This window comes from Fukomys damarensis, unplaced genomic scaffold (genome assembly GCF_012274545.1).
Source record: "Fukomys damarensis isolate Sample0158 unplaced genomic scaffold, DMR_v1.0_HiC HiC_scaffold_9, whole genome shotgun sequence".
NCBI classification, from domain to species: Eukaryota; Metazoa; Chordata; class Mammalia; order Rodentia; family Bathyergidae; genus Fukomys; species Fukomys damarensis.
The window spans coordinates 5,102,046-5,122,839 of NW_022900921.1; the positions used below are offsets into that span (position 1 = coordinate 5,102,046).

At 37.8% G+C, this 20,794-nt stretch overlaps 2 protein-coding genes across 2 annotated transcripts in view; both read right to left on the reverse strand.

Annotated features, from left to right (window-relative positions):
* Positions 1-4,820, reverse strand: part of LOC117285366 (cyclin-dependent kinase-like 3) — a 10,209-nt gene extending 5,389 nt beyond the window's left edge. Inside the window, exons 1-2 of the mRNA XM_033761570.1 lie at positions 4,744-4,820; positions 1,636-1,792 (exon numbers count right to left, since the gene is read on the reverse strand). Coding sequence (XP_033617461.1) covers positions 1,636-1,792 — 157 coding nt within the window. The 5' untranslated portion in view covers positions 4,744-4,820. The remainder of the gene's footprint in view (positions 1-1,635; positions 1,793-4,743) is intronic.
* Cdkl3 (cyclin dependent kinase like 3) overlaps positions 4,740-20,794 on the reverse strand; it is a 31,714-nt gene continuing 15,659 nt past the window's right edge. The window contains 5 exon segments of the mRNA XM_033761571.1: positions 4,740-5,063; positions 5,172-5,331; positions 7,919-8,007; positions 11,883-12,022; positions 14,101-14,213. Of these exon segments, the coding sequence (XP_033617462.1) occupies positions 4,740-5,063; positions 5,172-5,331; positions 7,919-8,007; positions 11,883-12,022; positions 14,101-14,213 (826 nt within the window).

The window sequence follows — 20,794 nt, forward strand, 5'->3', positions numbered from 1 at the left end:
TTTTTTTTTTTTTTTTTTTTTTTTTTTTTTTTTTTTTTGGTACTGGGGATCAAACTTGAGACCCTGAGCTTGGGAGGCAGGCAGCAGCACCTCTGAGCTAAATCCCCAGCCCTAGAGTTCATTCTTTGATTTTAGAGAACATAAACTTGAGTCTTGGATATCTAGCAGGCTGGAAGTTACAATATTTCCCTTGGATTGTTTGCATTCCTTGGTGCCCTACATCATTTGGAAGTCTTCCGCTGAGATAACTGGACAGAGAGGTGGACAAACTCCAAGCGATCACACAGATGGAACCAATAACATATGTGTTAGACTCCTTTTACTGAGATCCACCAGATCAACCTTGTGGGGAAAGTTTGTAACTGTTAAACGACAACATAACTTCTATCTGAGGCCTATCAGAGAGGGCCCCTGACCGCAGTCTGCTACACATCAACCCTTCTCATCTTGAAGCAGTGGACAGAAACTATGCCCTTTCTTCCCTAACCTCCGTTAGGGATACTTCTTCAGAGGGGAGAATACTGCATACAGCTAAGTTAGGCAGAAAATATTATAAGACAGCTGGACAGCGCTGGGCCCTCAGCGTAGAAAACAATTTGGGCACATTCACTGAAAGTTAACATTAAGAAGAGAGAAACTACTATACCCACGTACTTCCCCGCCAGGGAGGAAGAGCAGTGATTGATATTCTACACCTCAGTCACCTTAATTGGGGACCAAACATCCCTAGATAGATCATTCCTTCTGGGAAATACATGTACACTTGCTACAGGACCAGCTTACCTGTTTGATCCCCATTTAATCAGTATTACCTGGGCAACTGTACTTATAATCTTAATTGGTTGGTCATGGCTTTGTCCCACCTCGTGCCCACCTTGTGATTTTCCACTGGGTCTCACAGCTCTGTCCCACCTTGAACCCATCTCACATCATGGCTCTGCCCCATAAAACACCTTTGAGAAGTGGGGTTGGCAGGCAACCCATTTTCCGCCCCCCTTCTGTCTCTCTTAGACAGAAGTTGTCTTTCTTTCCATAAATTCTTCCTACTCTTTGTCAGGCCTGGCCTAAGGGGACAAACAGGACAAAGCAAACAGGCCGCTTTCGCAAACAAGAGCAACTTCTCAGCCAACAGGACAAGTGGGCACAAGATGACATCCACAATCCCTCTGGCGCTGACAAGTCCAGCGATGGTCCACACACCTGTGCAGACCGTCCTTGGGCACCAAGTCATAAACATTCCTGACAATTACAGCCCCTTCCTCAAAATCTAGACAAGCATAGTTTTCTTTCCCTGCCAGCTGCTAGAATCTACCCTCACTTTGAACCCCTGGTTTTCATCTCTGTTCACTGGAATAAACTTCTTTTCCTCATTGAAAAAAAAAAAGTGACCTAACATTTCAACAGCACTGAGGTAATGAAAAGAAAATTTTTAAAGCTGTCTTTCTCTAACCCTAACTCCATTAAGTCTCACCTTTTATTTGACTATAGGACAGAAAAATCTTATCAGGTGAAATTGTTTTTCTCAGCCATTTACTATTATCTTCCTAAACCATCCTATAAAATGTAAGTTATATTGCTAAAAAGTCCTGTAAATTATCATGTGGAGATTTATAAAGCTATGCAACAAATGTGTACCTTCCATTCCTTTTATGTCCTTTGACTGTACCGTGAAAGGCAATTCAGGGAAATGGAATTCTTTCCTGCCAAATCTGGAAAAGTTCAGCTTCCTTTTGTACCCACTTGCCATTTGGTCACTTTGAGCTGTGCGCTCATTAAAGATACCCTTCTCCATCTGGCTCGAAACAAACAAATACGGGTGAGTTTGAAGAAATACGTATTTGTAGAATCATAGTGTAGAACTGAGTATTACAATTTAGTAATTAAGTAGAGTAGGGTGCTGTTAAACATATAAATAGGCCAAACTCCAATAAAAGTTTCATACTGTAAACATTTTAGTACATCTAATATTCTGTAATAGCCTTGATGATAAGAATCACAATTTTAACTTTTTAATTTTTATTAGTGCATGTTTTCAGCACGTAATGTCAACAGTCCTTGAGTGGAGTCGGTGCATGTACACAACACACCTTAATTCCTTTTCCACCGTGTTCCCTCCCCTCTCCTTTCTCCTCCCATCTAGATCTTTTTCCCACCTGAGGAAGCTCTATCTCCCTACCTCCTATTATCTCCTTTTATTTTGATCTTTATAATTTGTCTTTTGTTGCCTATAATATGATCCATTCTGATTTTGGAAAAGTCGCTTCCATTCATTTTTAATAACTTATTTTTCTATTTATAAAATAATACATTTTGCCAGGGATATAGCTCAGTGGTACCATGCCTGACTGGTAAGCACAAGGTCCTGAGTTTGTTTCCAGTACCAAGAGAGGGGGAAAAAAACCCCAAAATGATGATTTATGGGTATGAGAAAACCTAAAGAAAAAAACTGCTTGTATATTTTGGTATCTGGAAAATATTTTGGAGTGCCTACGCTGATTTTTTTCTAGCAAAAGTAAGTTGTGTCTTTCTGGCAACTGTTTTAAATTCATAAAGTAGGTTATTAAAAACTTTTTTGGAAATGAAAAACCAAAATTCCTATGACTTTCAAAGGTGGAAATCTTAACTTACTCTGCCAACTTGCATATTAAATACACAAAGTAACAGAGGAAAGGTAGAACACATGTTTATCATTTGAAAGACCCTGGATTTGATCCCCAGAGCCACAAAAGAAAAAGAAAACGAAGGAGAAACTCATTAACTTTTTACATCTAGATAGTCTCCAAAAGCCGTATGTGATCACAGGTGAAGCTTTGGGAGGAAGACTGGACTATGGGGTTGCGACGGCTACTTTTGTTTAGGAGGCAGGGCCTGGTCAGGGCAGGCAGGCCTCTGGGGCTTGACCTGGAACGGTATTTCTCCCTCCCCACCCCTTCCCTTCCTCCCTACTTCCTGGCCACCATTATGTGAGCTGCTTTTCCTCCACCAGATCCTTTTCCCGTGTTACTTGTCTCTGCAGCCTGTAGATGGTAAACCCTAACTGTAAGCCAAAATAAACCTCTCCTTCTTGAAGTTGCAGGGGTCAGGTATTTTGTCCCAGGGACAAGTAAAGTGACTAAGACAAAACTAAAAACACACTTTTTACATATTGGGCCCCTAAAGATAAGGAAAAGGGAGGGCTGGGGATTTGGCTCAGTGGTTCTGCTGCTTGCTTTGCAAGCACAAGGACCTGAGTTCGATCCCAAATACAAAAAAAAAACAAACAAACAAACAAAAAAAACCAAAAAACAACAACAACAACAAAAGGAAAAAGGGAGATAATTTTAAAAGGCCATATTTTAATGACTAGTTTTTTTCCGTACTTGAGTAGGACCTATGTCTTCTTGCCTGCTTTTAGACACAGCTTGTCTAATAGATTGTGAAGCAGTGTGTCTGTTTTTTGCTCTTTCAGTTAACCTATTATTTAAAAATAAACGACAAGTTATTAGAACTCCCTCAAAGTGTCTTTGTCTTGGTTTTTAGAATGAACAACTTATACCATGAATATTTACTGCTAGAATACAGAGGACCAAAAAGCAATTGCTAGTACAGCATTTAAGTACCAAAAGCTCTAATGAGATAGTGGTAATAGAGCAAAGAACAGCTAAAGGATAGCTCACATCAGCGCTGACAAACGTGCTGTGGACTTATCTCTGTTGGCCGGCTATTCATTCTGAACTTAGCCCTCTCAACCACTGGGGTTCTCGATTTATGAGCTTGCTATGCAAGCCTGGCTTACAACCTGGTTATTAACACCGTGGTTTGGATCACCTCAGGCACAGCTAGGCCAGCGGTGGAGAACCTATAGCATGCGTGCTCATGCTGTAGTGGGCATGCAGAGCCCTCTGCTGGCGCCCAAGTAACATTACCCCAACAACATCCCCACAGCCAAGTATCTATCTGATAACAGCGCACAAAGGGGCAGTGTTGGCACTACTTGGTTAATAAGTGGGTTTCATGTGCAGTATGGGCACTCAGTCTCTAGAAGGTTCACCATTACTGAGCTAGGCCATTGTGGTCTGTGGTCTACTGCATCTTTGAACTGACAGACATATTTGCTAAAGCCTAAAAACTGGCCCAACATGCGGTTTTCCTCTCCAAATTTTGGCCTTGAAAGGCTATTTGACTACGAAAAATCATTTGTGACTATTCTTTTTCCATTTGGAGAATTTGTTATGATTTAGAAATAAAGTTTTGCGTGTTACAGCAAGTGCTATGGTTTAAATTTGGTTTGCCCCTCAAAGATCCACATGCTAGAAGCCTGGTCTCAGTTACTGGCAGTGAGAAGTGGTGGAACTTTCTTTTTCTTTCTTTCCAGTATGGGGATCGAACTCAGGACCTTGTACTTCCCAGGCAGGCACAGCAACACAGACCTGGCCCCGACCCGAGGTGGTGCGACTTTTAAGAGATCAGTCCATGTGCAAGGTGATTAGGTCTTTGGGAGAGATTAATGCTTTGCCCCTAGCAGGGTAGGTATTCTCACTGTGGAGGGAAGTTCTGGAAGAGGCACCCCTCTCAGTCTCTCCTGCTTCCTTGCTCACTCACGTGGCTCCTGCATGTGGCTGGTTCCCTGCCCACTTCTCTGACTGGCGTGCTGTGCTATGGCGGCCCTTGGCAGAATGGCGGCACCATGCTGATGGAACCTCCAACCAAGTATTACTCAGAAAAAGACACATTTTGATACTGCTCTTCTCTGTCATAGCTCACCTTGGATTGGGGCAGAAGAGATTTGAATTGGGATTTGCAGCCATCAGATTAGTGTTAGTAAGATTGATGGGTGGCATCACTGTATAACCTTCAGCATGGGGCTCTTCCTTTACATCATTAGGGCTAGTGATGGGATTGGCAGGGTTTGGTGGATCAGAGACTGCAGGTTTTGCATCTTGAGACAAAGCGCGAACATTTTCAACTGCATCCTGATGACTGTGTCTACTTTCACACTCTGTCTTTTTCAGTTCTGAGGTATCTCCTTTTCCTCCTCTGACTTTAATAACTGTGACTTTGATCTCCTTGGATTTTTTCTTTTTCTGTTTCCTAAAAGAGGTACATACAAAATCTGAGTCATGACAACAGTCATTTTGTCATAAGAGTACTAACTATAATACAGTTACACTGGCTGAAATGAAAAACAAAGCTCTTACCTTTCCCAAAACTGAAGTATTCGGCAGCATATTGGTAAAAATTGTTTTTCTTTCATCTCTTATTATTTCATTTTCTTTATAATTCTCTTTTGATTTTATAAATGAATTGACTTTTGCTTCTTGTAGTAATTTAGCTCTTAATTCTGGTAAAAATCTGACAAAACAAGCAATATCATATATATAATTTTATACATTATATATATTTCTATTTAAATGTATTTATATGTTATATTATATATATAATTTCTTCATAGTTCTATGGCTTCAACCCATAGCTTTACATGTTAGGCATGTACTCTACTGCTAAGTTATTTCTCCAGCCCAATAATCTTTTCATTTGTGTAGATTTTTTTGTTTGTTTGTTTGTTTGTTTTTTGAGACAGGGTCTCACTATGTAGTGGAGACTGACCTGGAACTCACTGTGTAGCCCAGGCTGGTCTCGAACTCACAGAGATCCTCCTGCCTCAGCCTCCTGAGTGCTGGGATTACAGGTGTGCGCCACCACACCCGGCTTGTGTAGATATTTTTAAAGAAACACTTAACATATATTTCAACATATATTGTCAAGAAATAATAATGTTCATTTACCTAATAAAAATTGCTTCCTGAGGTTGAGGCAGGAGGATCACCGCAAATTCTAGGCCAGCCTAGCCTACATAGTGACTTCAAGGCCAGCTTAAACTCACTATGTAGTGAAACCCTGACTCAAAAAACAAAACAAAACAAAAGAACTGCTTCCTAGCAAAGATACATTTTTCAAAAGATTTGCCACGGGAGTTTACTACGTAAAACTTTTGCAAAAAATACATATGAGTTACATTCTTTTTTTTTTTTGTGGTATCAGGGATCGAACTCAGGTCTTTGCGCTTGTGAGGCAGGACACTGAACCACTGAGCTAAATTCCAAGCCCTGAATTAGATTCTTTTTGAAATACAAATGTTCGTTGGTAAAATATTGCTTTCAATTTTGATAAATATGCTTTTCAGTGAAACACAGGCCACTTGTTAGTTCTTTTAAAGTAATATGACTTAAAAGATGAACTAATCAGTTTCTGAAGTCTTAAAGAAATATTTTCAGTACAAAATGTAATCGAATACATAAATAAGGAGGGGAGATTGTTTTGGTTTTAGTTGTCTTTCTTGCTTTTTAAGTTTTTGTTTTTGTTTTTGTTTTTGGTGTTTTGAGACAGGGTCTCACTGTATAGTTGAGACTGATCTGGAACTCACTATGTAGCCCAGGCTGGTCTCGAACTCACAGTGATCCTCCTGCCTCAGCCTCCCAAGTGCTGGGATTACAGGCATGCGCCACACCTGGCCATGTTATTTATTTTTTAATAGGAAATCTGTTCATATAGTTCAAAATTCTAAAGTATACATTGAAAAGTCTCCTTCACAAGCTTTTCTGAATCACATGGTTCTCCCTCATGGAAGCAGCCACTGCTGTGAGTTTAGGGAAGTTTTAAAATACTGCTCCATTTATTAATTCTTCCCGAATCCATCTTCTTTTTTGGGGGGGTGTACCAGGGATCAAACTTGGGACCTTGCACTTGCAAGGTAGGCGGTGCACCACTGAGCTAAATCCCCAGCCCCTAGTCCATCTACTCTTGCCAGTGATGTGCAGGGTACATGACTAATAACAGGTAGTGTATAGAGATGAAGACAGTGGAGAACAAAAGGTGATTCGTTTGGCTAATGGAGAACATGTTACAGCTCCATTAAAACCCTGGTGGTGCAGAAGGTCCACAAAGGAAAGAGTTCTCACTCAGATACTTTCTGAGGGTTTCATAATTTGAACTCAATCCACCCCGTAATAGAAAAATCATAATACTGTGTTTAAATACTCTAGGGAAATCAACTTAGTCTGCACAGAATTGGTATGAGGTAATTTATTCGGTTATGGGTACTTTTCATCGATGGCACTTTCATCAGTGTAACTCATTTCTTGTTTTAAAGCTGCTGAAATGCTGGAAGTTGTAGTTACTCTCAAGGATTCTCTTTTCTTTTTCCTGTTTAAGTTCATCTCCAGCGGCACTTTTCAGACTTTCCCACATCTGACCTTAAGTCCATCTTTCTGAGACAATCTTTCTGACTTAATGACCACACACCAACTAAATGACTCTGCAACTACCGAGAAACTTTTCCTACTTTCCTCAAAAACCCAAATACAAAATAATGTTTTCTAGAAATATGGCTGATTAATGAATGTAAATTGTCAATGTGTCCTATAGGCTGAACATGTCAGACAACCTGGGACACAGAAGGCTGGAAGTGTAGCCTCTGTCTTCAGAGACTTTCCAATTTAGTGGGTAGAATAAAATAATAAGCACCATCAGAGAATAAGGAAAAAAATAACCTGGAAAGGGCTAATTATAATATTGTACATAGGTAGGAATGCTATCAGAAGAGGAAAAAACACATTATTTTATCAGTCACAGGCCCAAGTCTACAAAGTATTGATTGCTTATTTAATGTTATTTCTGGTCGATAATGAAAATGAAATTGCAGAATAGAAAACTTAGCATACTGCCTAAGACTTTGTAACTGTGTAATGAATGTTAGCTGCATTATTTTCGTTAGAATTTTGACCCATGACACCCTTTAGTCTACTAAATACCCAGTCAACATCTGATACAATAGCTCAGCAAGATCTGTCATGCAACATTAACCTATGAAGCAATTCTCCTGGTAATAAAATGTCCCAATACAAACCATTAAAGAGGCCACATCCACTTTTATGCTTACTTTTCAATAAATCCATCTCTAGTGAAATATTCATGATGCAAAAGATCAGTACATGACATCCTCTCACCAGGATCAATTTGTAAACAAGCCTAGAAAAGAAAAACAATTTTAATAATGAGTTCTTAAAAAGATAGAATTAGATTCCAGAAGTTCTATTTATTTCCCTAAGATCTTTGCACTCACAAAGCATTATCATGGGTTAAATGTCCTGTGATTCTAGCCAAAAACAAGTCACTCTGTTCCTACTGTAATTAACAGATAGTACTTAGCTCATTTGGAGTCCTGTGGGGTGTAAACTTTACAGGTAATCATTTGTATTTTGCAGATCTGGGAGCACAGCGATGGCCAAAGTGGAATTTTAACCCACCCAGTGTTCCTTCTATGGCATAACACAATTTTACAAATACTCAGGCTCCTAAATCCTTCAGTGATCCTCATTAGAAAAGAACTTTTCTGTGTGCTGCCTTTGGAGTACTTCAATTGTAGAGAACAACCAAGAAACCAATCAAACAGACAAAACACAACCAATGGAAAGCTGTGAATATTAAGCTGCATGCACATACTGAATTTATATGTAATTAAATAACTATACTATACTTAAAGGTAGAACACATTCCTTTAACTGAAACACGGAAGACAGAATCTGAATAAAAGGCAGCTGCTTTTCAATTTTTGTTCTTCTTTTCTTTCTTTTTTTTGGTTTTGGTACCAGGGACTGAACTCAGAACCTTGCACTTGGGAGGCAGGTGGCTGCACCACTGAGGTAAATCCCCTGCCCAAGTTCTTCTCTTGAAAGAAAACAAAATATAATAGGAAACCTTGATTCATGCTTATACTAAACACCAGACAATGCTCTAGCATTTTCCTGTCATTTCAGCCCAACAACAACCCTACAAAGTTTGTTTGTTTGTCTTTCTGGTTGTGGTACTCAGATCCTTGAACTCAGAACCTTGCACTCACTAGGCAGGCACGGTGCCACAGAACTACATTCCCGGCCTAAAGTATGTATTATTTTCTGTAATGTGCACATAAGGAGACCAAAGAGAGGTAAATAATTTATCTAAGATCTCATAATAAAGGAATCAGAATTAAAATCCAGAAAAAAACAAGGAAAATGTATATAATATTATGCTTCTGTTGATATCAAAATGTACAGTTTAAATTGATGTATAAAAAAGTTCCACAGAATCTGTTGCACAACAATGTGCTTATAGTTAAAATCACTGTGCTGTACGCTTAAGAGTTTGGTAAGAGGGTAGATGTCATATTAGGTATTTTACAACAATAAAAATAATTGATTCACAAGGTGAAATTATTTGAATCTTTTACATACTTTATGATGAAAGTATCTAGATCCTTAAAATTGCAACTAGTTTAAAAATATGTGCTTACTCTAAAACATAGTAGTACTCAATTAAAAAAAAAATAAGAAAATGCTGGGCCCGGGATTTAACTCAGAGGCACCGTGCCTGCCTTGCAAGTACAAGATCATGAGTTCGATCTCTGGCACCCCCTGGAAAATGTAAAATATGACACTTAGGGAAATACATTGGCAATTTCTTTAAAAACTGAACATAGACTCACCTTAGGACAGAGCTGTTCTACTCTTAGATATTTACCTGAGATGAATGTCCACATAAAAATCTGCACATGAATGTTCATGGCAATTTATAATACAGGAATGAAAAATACCTCAGAAACAGAGGAATGGATTTAAAAAGTATACAATGAAATATTACTCAGTTTAAAAAGGCACAAATTCCTGATATATTGAAAAACGTGAATGAATCTGGGGTTTTTTTAGTTAAAATATATTACTGGAATAAATTTTATTCACTTCTTTTATGAATCTGTTTTTGTTTGAGACAAGGTCTTGCTATGTTGCTCAGGCTGGCCTGGAACTCAGGATCCTCCTGCCCTAGCCTCCTGAGTGGTTGGGATTACATTTGTGCGTCACCCATGAACAAAGCTCTAAACCGTTACACTGAGTTAAAGAAATCAGACATAAAAAGTACTTAGTCTATGATTCTACTTATCTAATATTCTAGAAAATGCAAACTAATCTACAGTAGCACATCAGTAAATGAGGACAGAAATGGAGGGGAAGAATGACTGAGAAGGACACAAAAACTTTGGAGGGTGATGGAAATATTAGATACCTAGACTGTGGTACTTTCATTATCTGTATACCTATGAAAACTCCACAAATCATGCCCTTTAAGTACGTATTGTTTACTGTAAGCTATACTGCAGTAAAATTATTTGGAAAATTTATACCTCAGAAAAAATACATGTCCTACATCAAATATTAAAATGTACTTTAGAGTTTAATCAATTAAAATAGAACTAAATCTTAAAGAAATCAATGAAACAGAAGCAGATTCAAGCATGTAAAAGCATTTTCTCAAAAAAAAAAAAAAAAAAAGCATTTTCTCTACGATAAATATGGCATTCCAAATCACTGGATTATTCTTGCTATCAATTATAAAAAATTTACTATTTATGACAAAAGAATATACTTGTTTTATAAATCAATATTAAAATCCCACTTCTAGGAGTTTAACCTAAAATAATTTAAAATAATTTCTATGTATTTCCTTTTTCTGTGTGTGTGTGTGTGTGTGAGTGTGTGTGCTCGTGCACGTGCGTGCGCATGTGTGAATGAAAAATGAACTCGGGGCCTTTGCACTGAACTACATCCTCAGCCCATTTCTTATTTTATATTTTGAGAAAAGTCACTGAGTTACCCAGGTTGGGCTCAAACTTGTTATCCTCCCACCTCAGCCTCTGGGATTCCAGATCTGCTCCACCAGACGCAATTTACACATTTCTTCTATATTTCAAACTCTACAAGAAGAGAAATTAAACTGAAAATGAAGCAAACAGTTCTGATCTTTAATAAACTCCAGGTTTCTCCAGGTACCAATTAAATAATTTTTCTTTCAGTAATGTTCTTTTTTTTCTGCAGAACTAGAAATCAAATCCAGGACCATTCAAGGCAAGTGGTCTAACACCCAACCATTTCCCAGCCCTAACTATGTAACACTTTAGCTGTTACAAATCAGCATAACAGTAGCAGCAACAATGAACATTAACATTTCTTGACAGTTTATTCTGGGGTCTGTGCTAGACACATTTAATTCTCCAGCTGCAGAAGGCAAGTACTGTTTATTGTCATTTGATAGTCCAGTAAATTGAAGTAATTCACCCAGTTACAGAACAAATTAGTAGCAGACCTAGGTTTTCAATTTAGTCAAGGTGACTCCAGAGCTCCTTCCTTTTTTTAATCACTACACTACATTTCACCAAAAATTTAGGAAATCGGGCTTGATCCCCGATACTCCCCCAAAAAACAAATCACTCTTTAGAAAGGACAATACATTATAAACAAGTTCACTGCTCCTGGTAAAGAAAATGACTGGTTAGAGAAAAGAAACAAAAACAGATTTACTACTCACAATAAACCCATCTTATATTTTGAACTGTGTAATAAAGTGTGCTAGTGTATTTATTATCTACTTTAAATATAATGTAACACTCAAAATAATAAAAAAGGCTATAGCAGGTTTCTGTTTTCTGCATTTAAGATGAATTTTGGCATTGGTGTACAAATGCACTTGTCAAAACTATAGCTGCCAGCAAATGCTCTACACTTTTGGACCCAATGGTAGAAGAGCTCACTAACCTGGCCAGACTGGATGTTAGAAAAGACAGTGGTAAGCAGTGACGCCTTAGAATTTTTCTGGTTTATCCCAAGGTACCATCAAAATGAGGGTAAACTAAAACTAATGTGCATAATTATCTTTGAGACTTCTAGTTCTAAACTCTGTAAATTTTCATTTCTCTCTGGTTAACAGATTAACATTACTTTAGGGATTCTTTCAGAATTTCATTAAAATAATACTTTAAAATATTGTAATTTATGCAAATTTCTCAGGTATAAATTCTCAATCCTTTAACATACATCAACTATATCTGCCAATAATCCATTAAGTTTTGGATATTTTTTTCTTGCATTTTTGGGATGGTGAACTTGAGGAAGGACTATTCCAGCAAAGATGGGATTCTTGAAAAAGATATTCTGCAAGTAAGGTGTCAAATTGCCTGAAAAGAGAAAAATATGTTTAGAAGAACAGAGAAATAAATCTATAATCAAAATAATCAAATTGCTTTGTAATGCACATTAAATTACTAAAAACTGAAACAAGAAACAGAATCAATTATGTTTTTTAATTTTTTCAATTTGAACAAGAAACTATACGGCCAGGGATTTGGCTCAGTGGTTCCGCTGCCTGCGTCACAAGCACAAAGACCCAAGTTATATCCCTGGTGTCCCCCCCAAAAAAAGAAACTATCAAATATATAATTTTTTAAAAATGAGGTTCCCCCAAAAAACTGCTGATAACACATAGGTAGCAGAATATGTGAGAATCACCAGAATCATTGTGTCTTCTCAAACTATAAAACATAATATGTGGCACTACTAGAAAAGCACATTCAAACTTTACACATTTCTATATTGGTATCTAAATGGCCTATATCAAGAAAAGGGAGAAGAGTCTTGAATAAATGTAGCCAGCACTAAAATAAATAAATATATGAATGAATGAATGAATAAATAAATAAATGGCCTATATCAAGTGTTCATCAACAATATAGATTGACAAAAAAGCTAAAATATCAAAATTGATTTAGAAATCAAAACGCTGTAGAGCAGAAACAAGGCTAGAAGGCATTAATAAAATGGGAAGAACTATAAATAGCAGTGGAGAGAAGCAGAATCAGCTCTGCTCTAAGTAGTTCTATGACTTTGAGCAAATTCCTTCTTTTTTGAAGTGGGCAGTTTGAGACAGGGTTTTCACTAGGTAGCACAGGCTGGCCTCAAACTTGCAGCAATCCTCCTGCCTCAGCCTCCCTAGTGCTGGGATGACAGGGAAGGGACACCATGCCTGGCATCTTCATATATTTTTATGGCTTTGTTTCTTCATCCGTAAAATGACAGAATTAATCCCATTGCTTCTAAGATTCCTTGTAACATCAGTGTCATAATGAGAATGTTAAAGAACACACAAGCGAGTGTGATGTCTTAAGGTTTTGCGCTGTATCTTACATCAATATCCAGTTTCACTGTCTTTATGACTGTGCACAGTACCTTCCTCGTAATCCTGCAATTATATATCTATGCATAGCTTCTCCCTCATGCAAAGGGCTCCTCAAGCTTTTCATTAGGAAATATTTTTTAAAAACAAATCAATGAAATGCCATATTCAAAGGTAAACCACCAAAATGAGTAAAACAGACAATCAAAGAATTAAAATCTCTTCAAATACATTTTTTATTTTTCTTTAAATATATTCTTGAATTAGTTGTTTAGCTACCTGGCCATCTACTGTGGGTTTTTGTTGTTCTTGTTGTTGAAGAGAGCAAAGTGCCATGGCATGGACCTGTAATCCCAGCATTGTGGGAGGCTGAAGCAGGAGGATCACAATTTTGAACCCAACCTGGGCAACTCAAATATTAAGTGAGACCTTGTCCAAAAGAAAAAGGGCTGGACACGCAGTTCAGTGTAAAGGCCCCGGGTTCAATCCTCAGTACTGATCCAAGCCCACAAAAAGGATATTTTCTGAGTAACTAACTGATTTTGTATCTCCAAACACTTAAAAGCATCTGACTCAACCTTACTGTTTAAAAGTCCTTGTTTAGCCTGAGGCAGGAGGATCACTGTGAGTTCGAAACCAGCCAAGGCTACCTAGTGAGTTCCACGTCAGTCTCAACTACATAGTGAGACCCTGTCTCAAAAATCCAAAAAGTCCTTGTTTAGAAGTACAAATATCTGAAGGAGCCAAAATATCAAAGTAAATTTTAGACAAACTGAAATACGTTCTTATTGTACTATTTTCTTAGCATTAACCATCAGCATACGGCTTAGCTAGTTCTATCCTGGCAAAGAAAATATTATTTGTAAAAACAGAACTTTGTGCCTTCTTTATCCGGCCCAGGTGCCCATCTGCTACCATCTATCAATACAATATGCTTCCTTGTTCTCCTGCGGAAAAACAGTTTTTATATCGGGTAGTATTTGCCATGGATGTAGCTCAGCAGGGCAGCACAGGCCTGCAAGGCCCTGAGTTCATTCCTGGTACCAAAAAAAGAGATACGTTAAATATTTCCATAATACCTACCTACTTTTAAAACAATTTTGTGGAGTAAATCTAAATCAGAACTACTAGGAAGATGGGGACTCCCCGTGGCCATCTCAATGATCATACAGCCCAAAGCCCAGATATCCACGGGTCTGAAACAAATCAGAATAAATTGGGTTGTTTTTTTTTCATGCAGAAATAGGTAAGATAACAATTCTAACCTTAAAAAAACTTAAAAACCAGCTCTGAGGATTGGACCCAGGGCTTCACACAGCAGGAAAGTTTAAGTGGCAACATTTGTAAGTTTTCAGGGTAGCGACACATGCTAACTTTAGGGTGTACGTTACATATTATCAGTTTGTTAGTAGCATCAAATAACTTGTATTTAAGTTGTGTGAGAAGCCATGTAGTAACCCAGTTTAAAAGAAACATTTTAAAATTATTTCAGATACTTACAAAAGGATATTATCACCAGTGGCTTATAAATTAAAATTAAATATTAGCCAGGGATTTAGCTCAGTGGTTCCAGCACCTGCCTTGCAAGCACAAGGAACCAAGTTCGATTCCCAGTACAAAAAAAAAAAAAAAAATTAAATACTAAATCCTCATATTTAAAAATAAGTTTAAAAATCTCAAATATTTTACCACTTACATTTTATTTATTATAATCCACTGTGAATCAGTCATAATCCAAAGGTTTTCCACAGAATGCTTTTTGTTTTGGGTACCAGGGATTGAATTCAGGTCCTTGCGCTTGCAAGGCAGGACACCGAACCACTGAGCTAAATCCCCAGCCCTTCACAGAATGCTTTTTTATAAATGTTTTTATCAACAAACTTGTGATAAACAACACACATAAAGCTCAACCTCACTTTTAGATGTAATATAAATAAGCACTATAAGATCTATTCTTCAATGACTCAAATGATAAAGATTGTGATACCAGCTGTCTTAGTGAGGCAGTGGAAGATGAATACTCTCACATCCTATCCCTGGAGTTCAATTTTTTTTTTTTTTTTTGACACAGGGTCTCACTATATCATTGAGACTGACCTGGAACTCACTATGTAGCCCAAGCTGGTCTCAAACTCACAGGATCCTCCTGCCTCAGCCTCCCAAGTGCTGGGATTACAGGCATGACCACCACGCCCGGCCCCCTGGAGTTTAAATTTATACAACTTCTTTGGAAAGAAGTTGGCAATATAAAACTTCTAATGAATCATATAGCAAAAAAAATTTTTTTTAATTGTACATACTTTTTTTTTCTTTTCTTTTTTTTGGCACTTGGGATTGAACTCAGAACCTTGTGCGTGCAAGGGCTGGTGTGGTGCCACTGAGCTAAATCCCTAGCCCAAATTGTACCTACTTTTGGCAGTATACCTTTATGCTGAGAAATTTATTCTAAGATGTATGCATGAAGATAAACTACATGAGAATTTCACCACAGCACTGTCTGTAGCAGAGAAAGACTGGAAACAGTTTAACCATCCATGAACAAGGGAGGGAATGGCTAAGTGAATTTTGTACAACCACCCAATGAAATATTATTCACTTGTTAAAAATGATGAAGTAGGGGGCCAGGGATTTAGCTCAGTGGTTCCTCTGTTTGTCTCGCAAGTGCAAGGTCCTGAGTTCAATTCCTGGTACCAAAAAACAAAAATGATGAGGTAGACCTATCTATGTGTGTGAAATGGAATGATTGCCAAATTAAACTGCTAAAGTACAAAAAAGCAAACCATGAAAAATTTTAAAAGATCAAATAAATGCACACCACACGTTTGTCGATGGGAAGATAATATTACCAACATGTCAATTCTTCTGAGCTTTTTATAAAAACTGATGCAGGCTGGGGATTTAGCTCAGCAGTTCGGTGGCCTGCCTTGCAAGCACAAGGACCCAAGTTCAATCCCCGGTACCAAAAAAAAAAAACAAAAACAAAAACAAAAAAAAAACAAGAACTTGATGCAATCCTAATAAAAAATCTCAGTAAGGCCGGGCATGGTGGTGCATGCCTATAATCCCAGCACTCGAGAGGCTGAGGCAGGAGGATCACTCTGAGTTCGAGACCAGCCTGGGCTACATAGTGAGTTCCAGGTCAGTCTCAACTGCATAGTGAGACCCTGTCTCAAAAAAAAAAAAAAATCTCAGTAAGTTAAAAATGTTATAATTTGGTAATATACATATTAAAAAGCTAGGTTTAGTCATTCTACAGTGTATATGTACTTCAAAAATCATGATATACATAACATATATAATTTTATGTGAAATAAATTATTTTATAGATATTAATAAATCAATTATAAAATTTATATGGACAGGCAACATATCCAGAATAGTTAACACAACGTTTAAAAAAGTACTAACATTTACCTGACTTTAAGATGCACTATATAAAATTATACTTGAAAGAATAGACAGATCAGGCCTAGGGATTTAGCTCAGTGGTTCTACCGCCTGCCTCCCAAGCACAAGGTCCTGAGTTTCATTCCTGGTACCAAAAAAAAAAAGACAGATAATAGAAAGCCCAGAAACAGACTCAGAAAAATGTCGGCAAGTGGCCTTTTGTTCGTTGCTGATGTATCTAGCGCTAGGGATTGATCCCATGCCAGTGCTATGGCACATGTGAAGCACACACTGTACCACTGAGCTACACTTCCAACTCTTGACTGGTCTTTGAGAAAAGAGTGGAAGTGATTCATAGGCTAGTCTTTTCAACAACTAGTGCCAGAACAAATGGATATCTACACGCAAAAAAAAAAAAAGGATTTAGACATCATAAATCTTACACTGTTCACAAAAACTAACAAAATAGATGATACATCTATATATAAAAGGCAATATAAAACTTCTAATGAATTACATAGCAGAAAAAAAAGACAACCTTGGGTTTGGTGATGAGTTTTTAGACAGAAGACTAAAAGCTTAATCTACAACAGTAAAACAAATTGATAAGTACAACTTCATTAAAATTAAAAACTTCCGCTCTGTGAAAGACACTATGAAGAGAATGAAAAGACCAGTACTACGCTGTGAAAAAATACTTGCAAAACACTTGCCTGATGAAAGACTTGCATTCAAAATATATCAAAAAACCTCTTAAAACTCAACAATAATAAAATAATCCAATCGGGCTGGGGATTTAGCTCAGTGGTTCTGCTGCCTGCCTCGCAAGCACAAGGACCAGAGTTTGATCCCCAGTATCAAAAAAAAAACAAAACCGAATGTATAAGTGGGTAAAAGATATGAACACACTTCACCAAAGAAGACCTATAAGTGGCAAATAAACATTATAGAAAAATGCTCAACATCGTACACTACCCAAATGAAAATAAAAACAAGATACCACTACATCCCTATTAGAATGGCTATAATCTAAAACAGTAACTCGTTGCAACTACTGGGGACAAAGAAGAGCAACACACATGACACAACAACACAAAACATACAATAACAGGAATGCAAAACTCTATATGGCCACTTTGGAGGGCATTTGTAGCTTCTTACAGAGCTAAAGAAGACATAAAATCTAGAAACTTTATGTCCACATAACAACCCAGACAGAAGTGTTTCTACCAACTTGCCTCATAATTTTTCAACCAAGATATTCTCTAATAGGTGAAAAGATAAGCCATGGTACAATACATATGATGTAAAATTAGTTAGTAGAAAAAAATAAATGAGCTTTCAAGAAATACACACACACACACACACACACACACACACACACACACACACACAAACACCTCAATACACATAGCTAAGTCAAAGAAGCCAGTTTGGAAAAACGAACAAACTGTATGGTTCCAACTATATGACACTGTGGAAAAGCCCAGAGTATAGTGACAGAAAAAAAAAAATCAATGTCTGCCAATTAAAGGAGTTGGACAGAAGAAAAGCAAGGTAGAATACAAAAGATATTTAGGTCCATAGACCATTCTGCAGGATAGTGAAGGGACAGATACATGACATTATACATTTATCAAAACCCAAGAAAGATAACACAAAAAGTGAGCCCTAACATAAACTATAGAATTTAGTTAACAGTAAATGCACTAATATTAGTCATTAAAAAATCAGTCATTCATCAACCGTATCAAATACTTCATACTAACGCTAATCATAAAGAAATGGAAGAACAGGATGCAAGTAGTATATGAGCTCTGTAGTTTCTGTTCAGCTTTTCTATGAACCAAAACCTGCTCCAGAAATTAAAGTTTATTAATTTATGAAAGACAGACAGGGGAAACAGCATGCCCCTTGGCAATGGAACAGTCTCAAGGGAACCCAAGAGGCTCTCTCAAACACTGGGGCCCCAACTTCATGAATTAAGGGGCTCAGCTTCAAAAAAGTTAGATCCAGGCAGGCATGGTGGTACATGCCTGTAATCCCAGCACTCGGGAGGCTGAGGCAGGAGGATCACTGTGAGTTCCAGACCAGCCTGGGCTACATAGTGAGTTCCAGGTCAGTCTCAACTACATAGTGAGACCCTGTCTCAAAACCGCAAAAAAACAAAACAAAACAAAAAAAGTTAGATCCAGTCTAGAGGCAGATATAAACAAGGGCTTCAGGTCCACGTTAAAGGGTTGATTGTAGAAAAAGTTGCTACAGCTGATCAACTCTAGGCTCCAACTTGTTATGAAAACTGGAAAGTACATGCAAGAGTACAAATGGATTCTGAAGATGATCAGACAATTCAAAGTGAAACTGGCCATTGCCCTGAGATAAATAATTTAAAGGAGAATTTTATTTTGGCTCACAGTTTCATAAGTTTCAGTCCATGGTCACGTATCAGGCAGCAGAAATGCACAGCAGAGGAGGTCTGTTCATTTTATGGTAGCCAGAAAACAGAGAAAGGGGACAGAACCTAACATGGCCTCAAGGGCATACTCACCATGCCTAACTTCTTTCTAAAGGTTCAGTGACCTCGCATAGCACCACAGGCTGGTGACCAAGACTGGTACACAAGATTTGGGGCAACATTCCAAATCCAAATGGCAGTCATCCTTGTCAACATTCGCCCAGGTTTGAGGATATCCAAAATAGTGCTATAACATGTTGACCAAAACTAGAGTGGCAATAATACTGAATTAGGGCAGTGTGGAAAAAATACTAGAGTTTGCACATTGATCTAATAAGGAAGCATGACAGAACAGAACAGTAAAAGTAAATTATGCAAAAGTTATCTTTAACAAAATTTGCCAGAGCCATGTTTTGTTTTTTTAGAGGAAAAAAAAAAGGCAAAGAGAAGAGGGACTAGGAATACAGCTCAGAGATACAGCACGCAGATACAGCACGTTTAGCATGCACAAAGACATGAGTTTGGTTCCCACCATCACAAAAGGGAGAAGGGAAGGGAAAGGGAAGGGAAAGAAGAAAAAGAAAAAAATGGAAGAAAGAAAAGAAAGAGAAAAAGGAAGACATAAAAAGGAATAAAGCAAATTTTTGTACAATATATGGTATGCTCCTTTTCTTGTTTAAAAGGAATGAGAGTAAGGATGTGTGTGTGTGTTCAGTGTGTGGTTGGATAATGATTTTTTTTTTAAGGGGGTTTGGAGATCGAACTCAGGACATTGTGCTTGCAAGGCAGATGCAGTGCCAGTGAGCTAAATCCTCGGCCTGATCATGATTTTTAAGGAATAAAGGAGTTGATGGTGCTATATATAATTTTTCGTCTATATTAAGCACAATTGGATGATACAATAGGAACTTAGAAGTTCCGTTGTTTCACAAATTTTAAGAACTTAATGGAAATCAGTAAGTTTTGGTGACAACCAGCAAAATTAAGGCCAAGTTTTAGACCTCAAAGTCTTTTTTTTTTCTTTTCTTTTTTTGGTACTGGGGATCGAATTCGGATTCTTGCGCTTGCGAAGCACCTGCCAGAGCCACTGAACTGAATCCCCAGCCCTCAAAGTCTCAAATAAATTATATTTAAGTGTTCTCCCACAGAATGCAATTCCCACTCCAACCTGCACAGAGACACTAAGCACATTCTTATACAAACCAGTTTTCTTTTCCCCAGCTTGATCTGAACTTTCACAGTACAGTTTTGGAAGGTAAGGGATTCTCCGTGAAGATGTACAGCATTATCTAGGCAGGCCTTTCTAACGTAAGGGAAGCCAGGTATGGTGCCACTTGCATGGAATCTCAGCACTACGGAAGCTAAGGCAGGAGCCTGAGCCGTGGACTATGTGGCAAGACCTTGTCTCAAAAACCAAAGCAGGGCTGGGGATTTAGCTCACGGCTTCCGCCACTTGCTTTGTAGGCACAAATTCCCGAGTTTGACCCACAGTATAAAACAAACAAACAAACAAACAAACAAACCAAAGCACACTGAAACAAAACAAAGAGCAATGTAAGAGGAAATATCTACTTGATCCTCATTGCTGCAGCAGACTTAAAAGGCTCCCGCATTAACTGAAATCCTTGGTCAGCTGTGGAGACAACCTCTCCTCCTCAGATCTATCACATAATATTTTGCAGAAAAAAAGACTGGGCCATTGGAACAAACAAAACCAAAACAAATCTACTACCTACTAAGGAAAGTAACAGTATCAGACTCAGCCTTGGTTAAGAAAAGCAAATCCAACCAGCCTCACCTTTAACATACAGGAATAAACGGCGGGATTTCTTTCTTTTTTTTTTAATACAAAGGGACGTACTTAGCAAACCTGTCAGCTGATCCACTCCTCCACAAAATGAGTGGGGATCTTTTTTTTTTTTTTTTTTTTTTTTT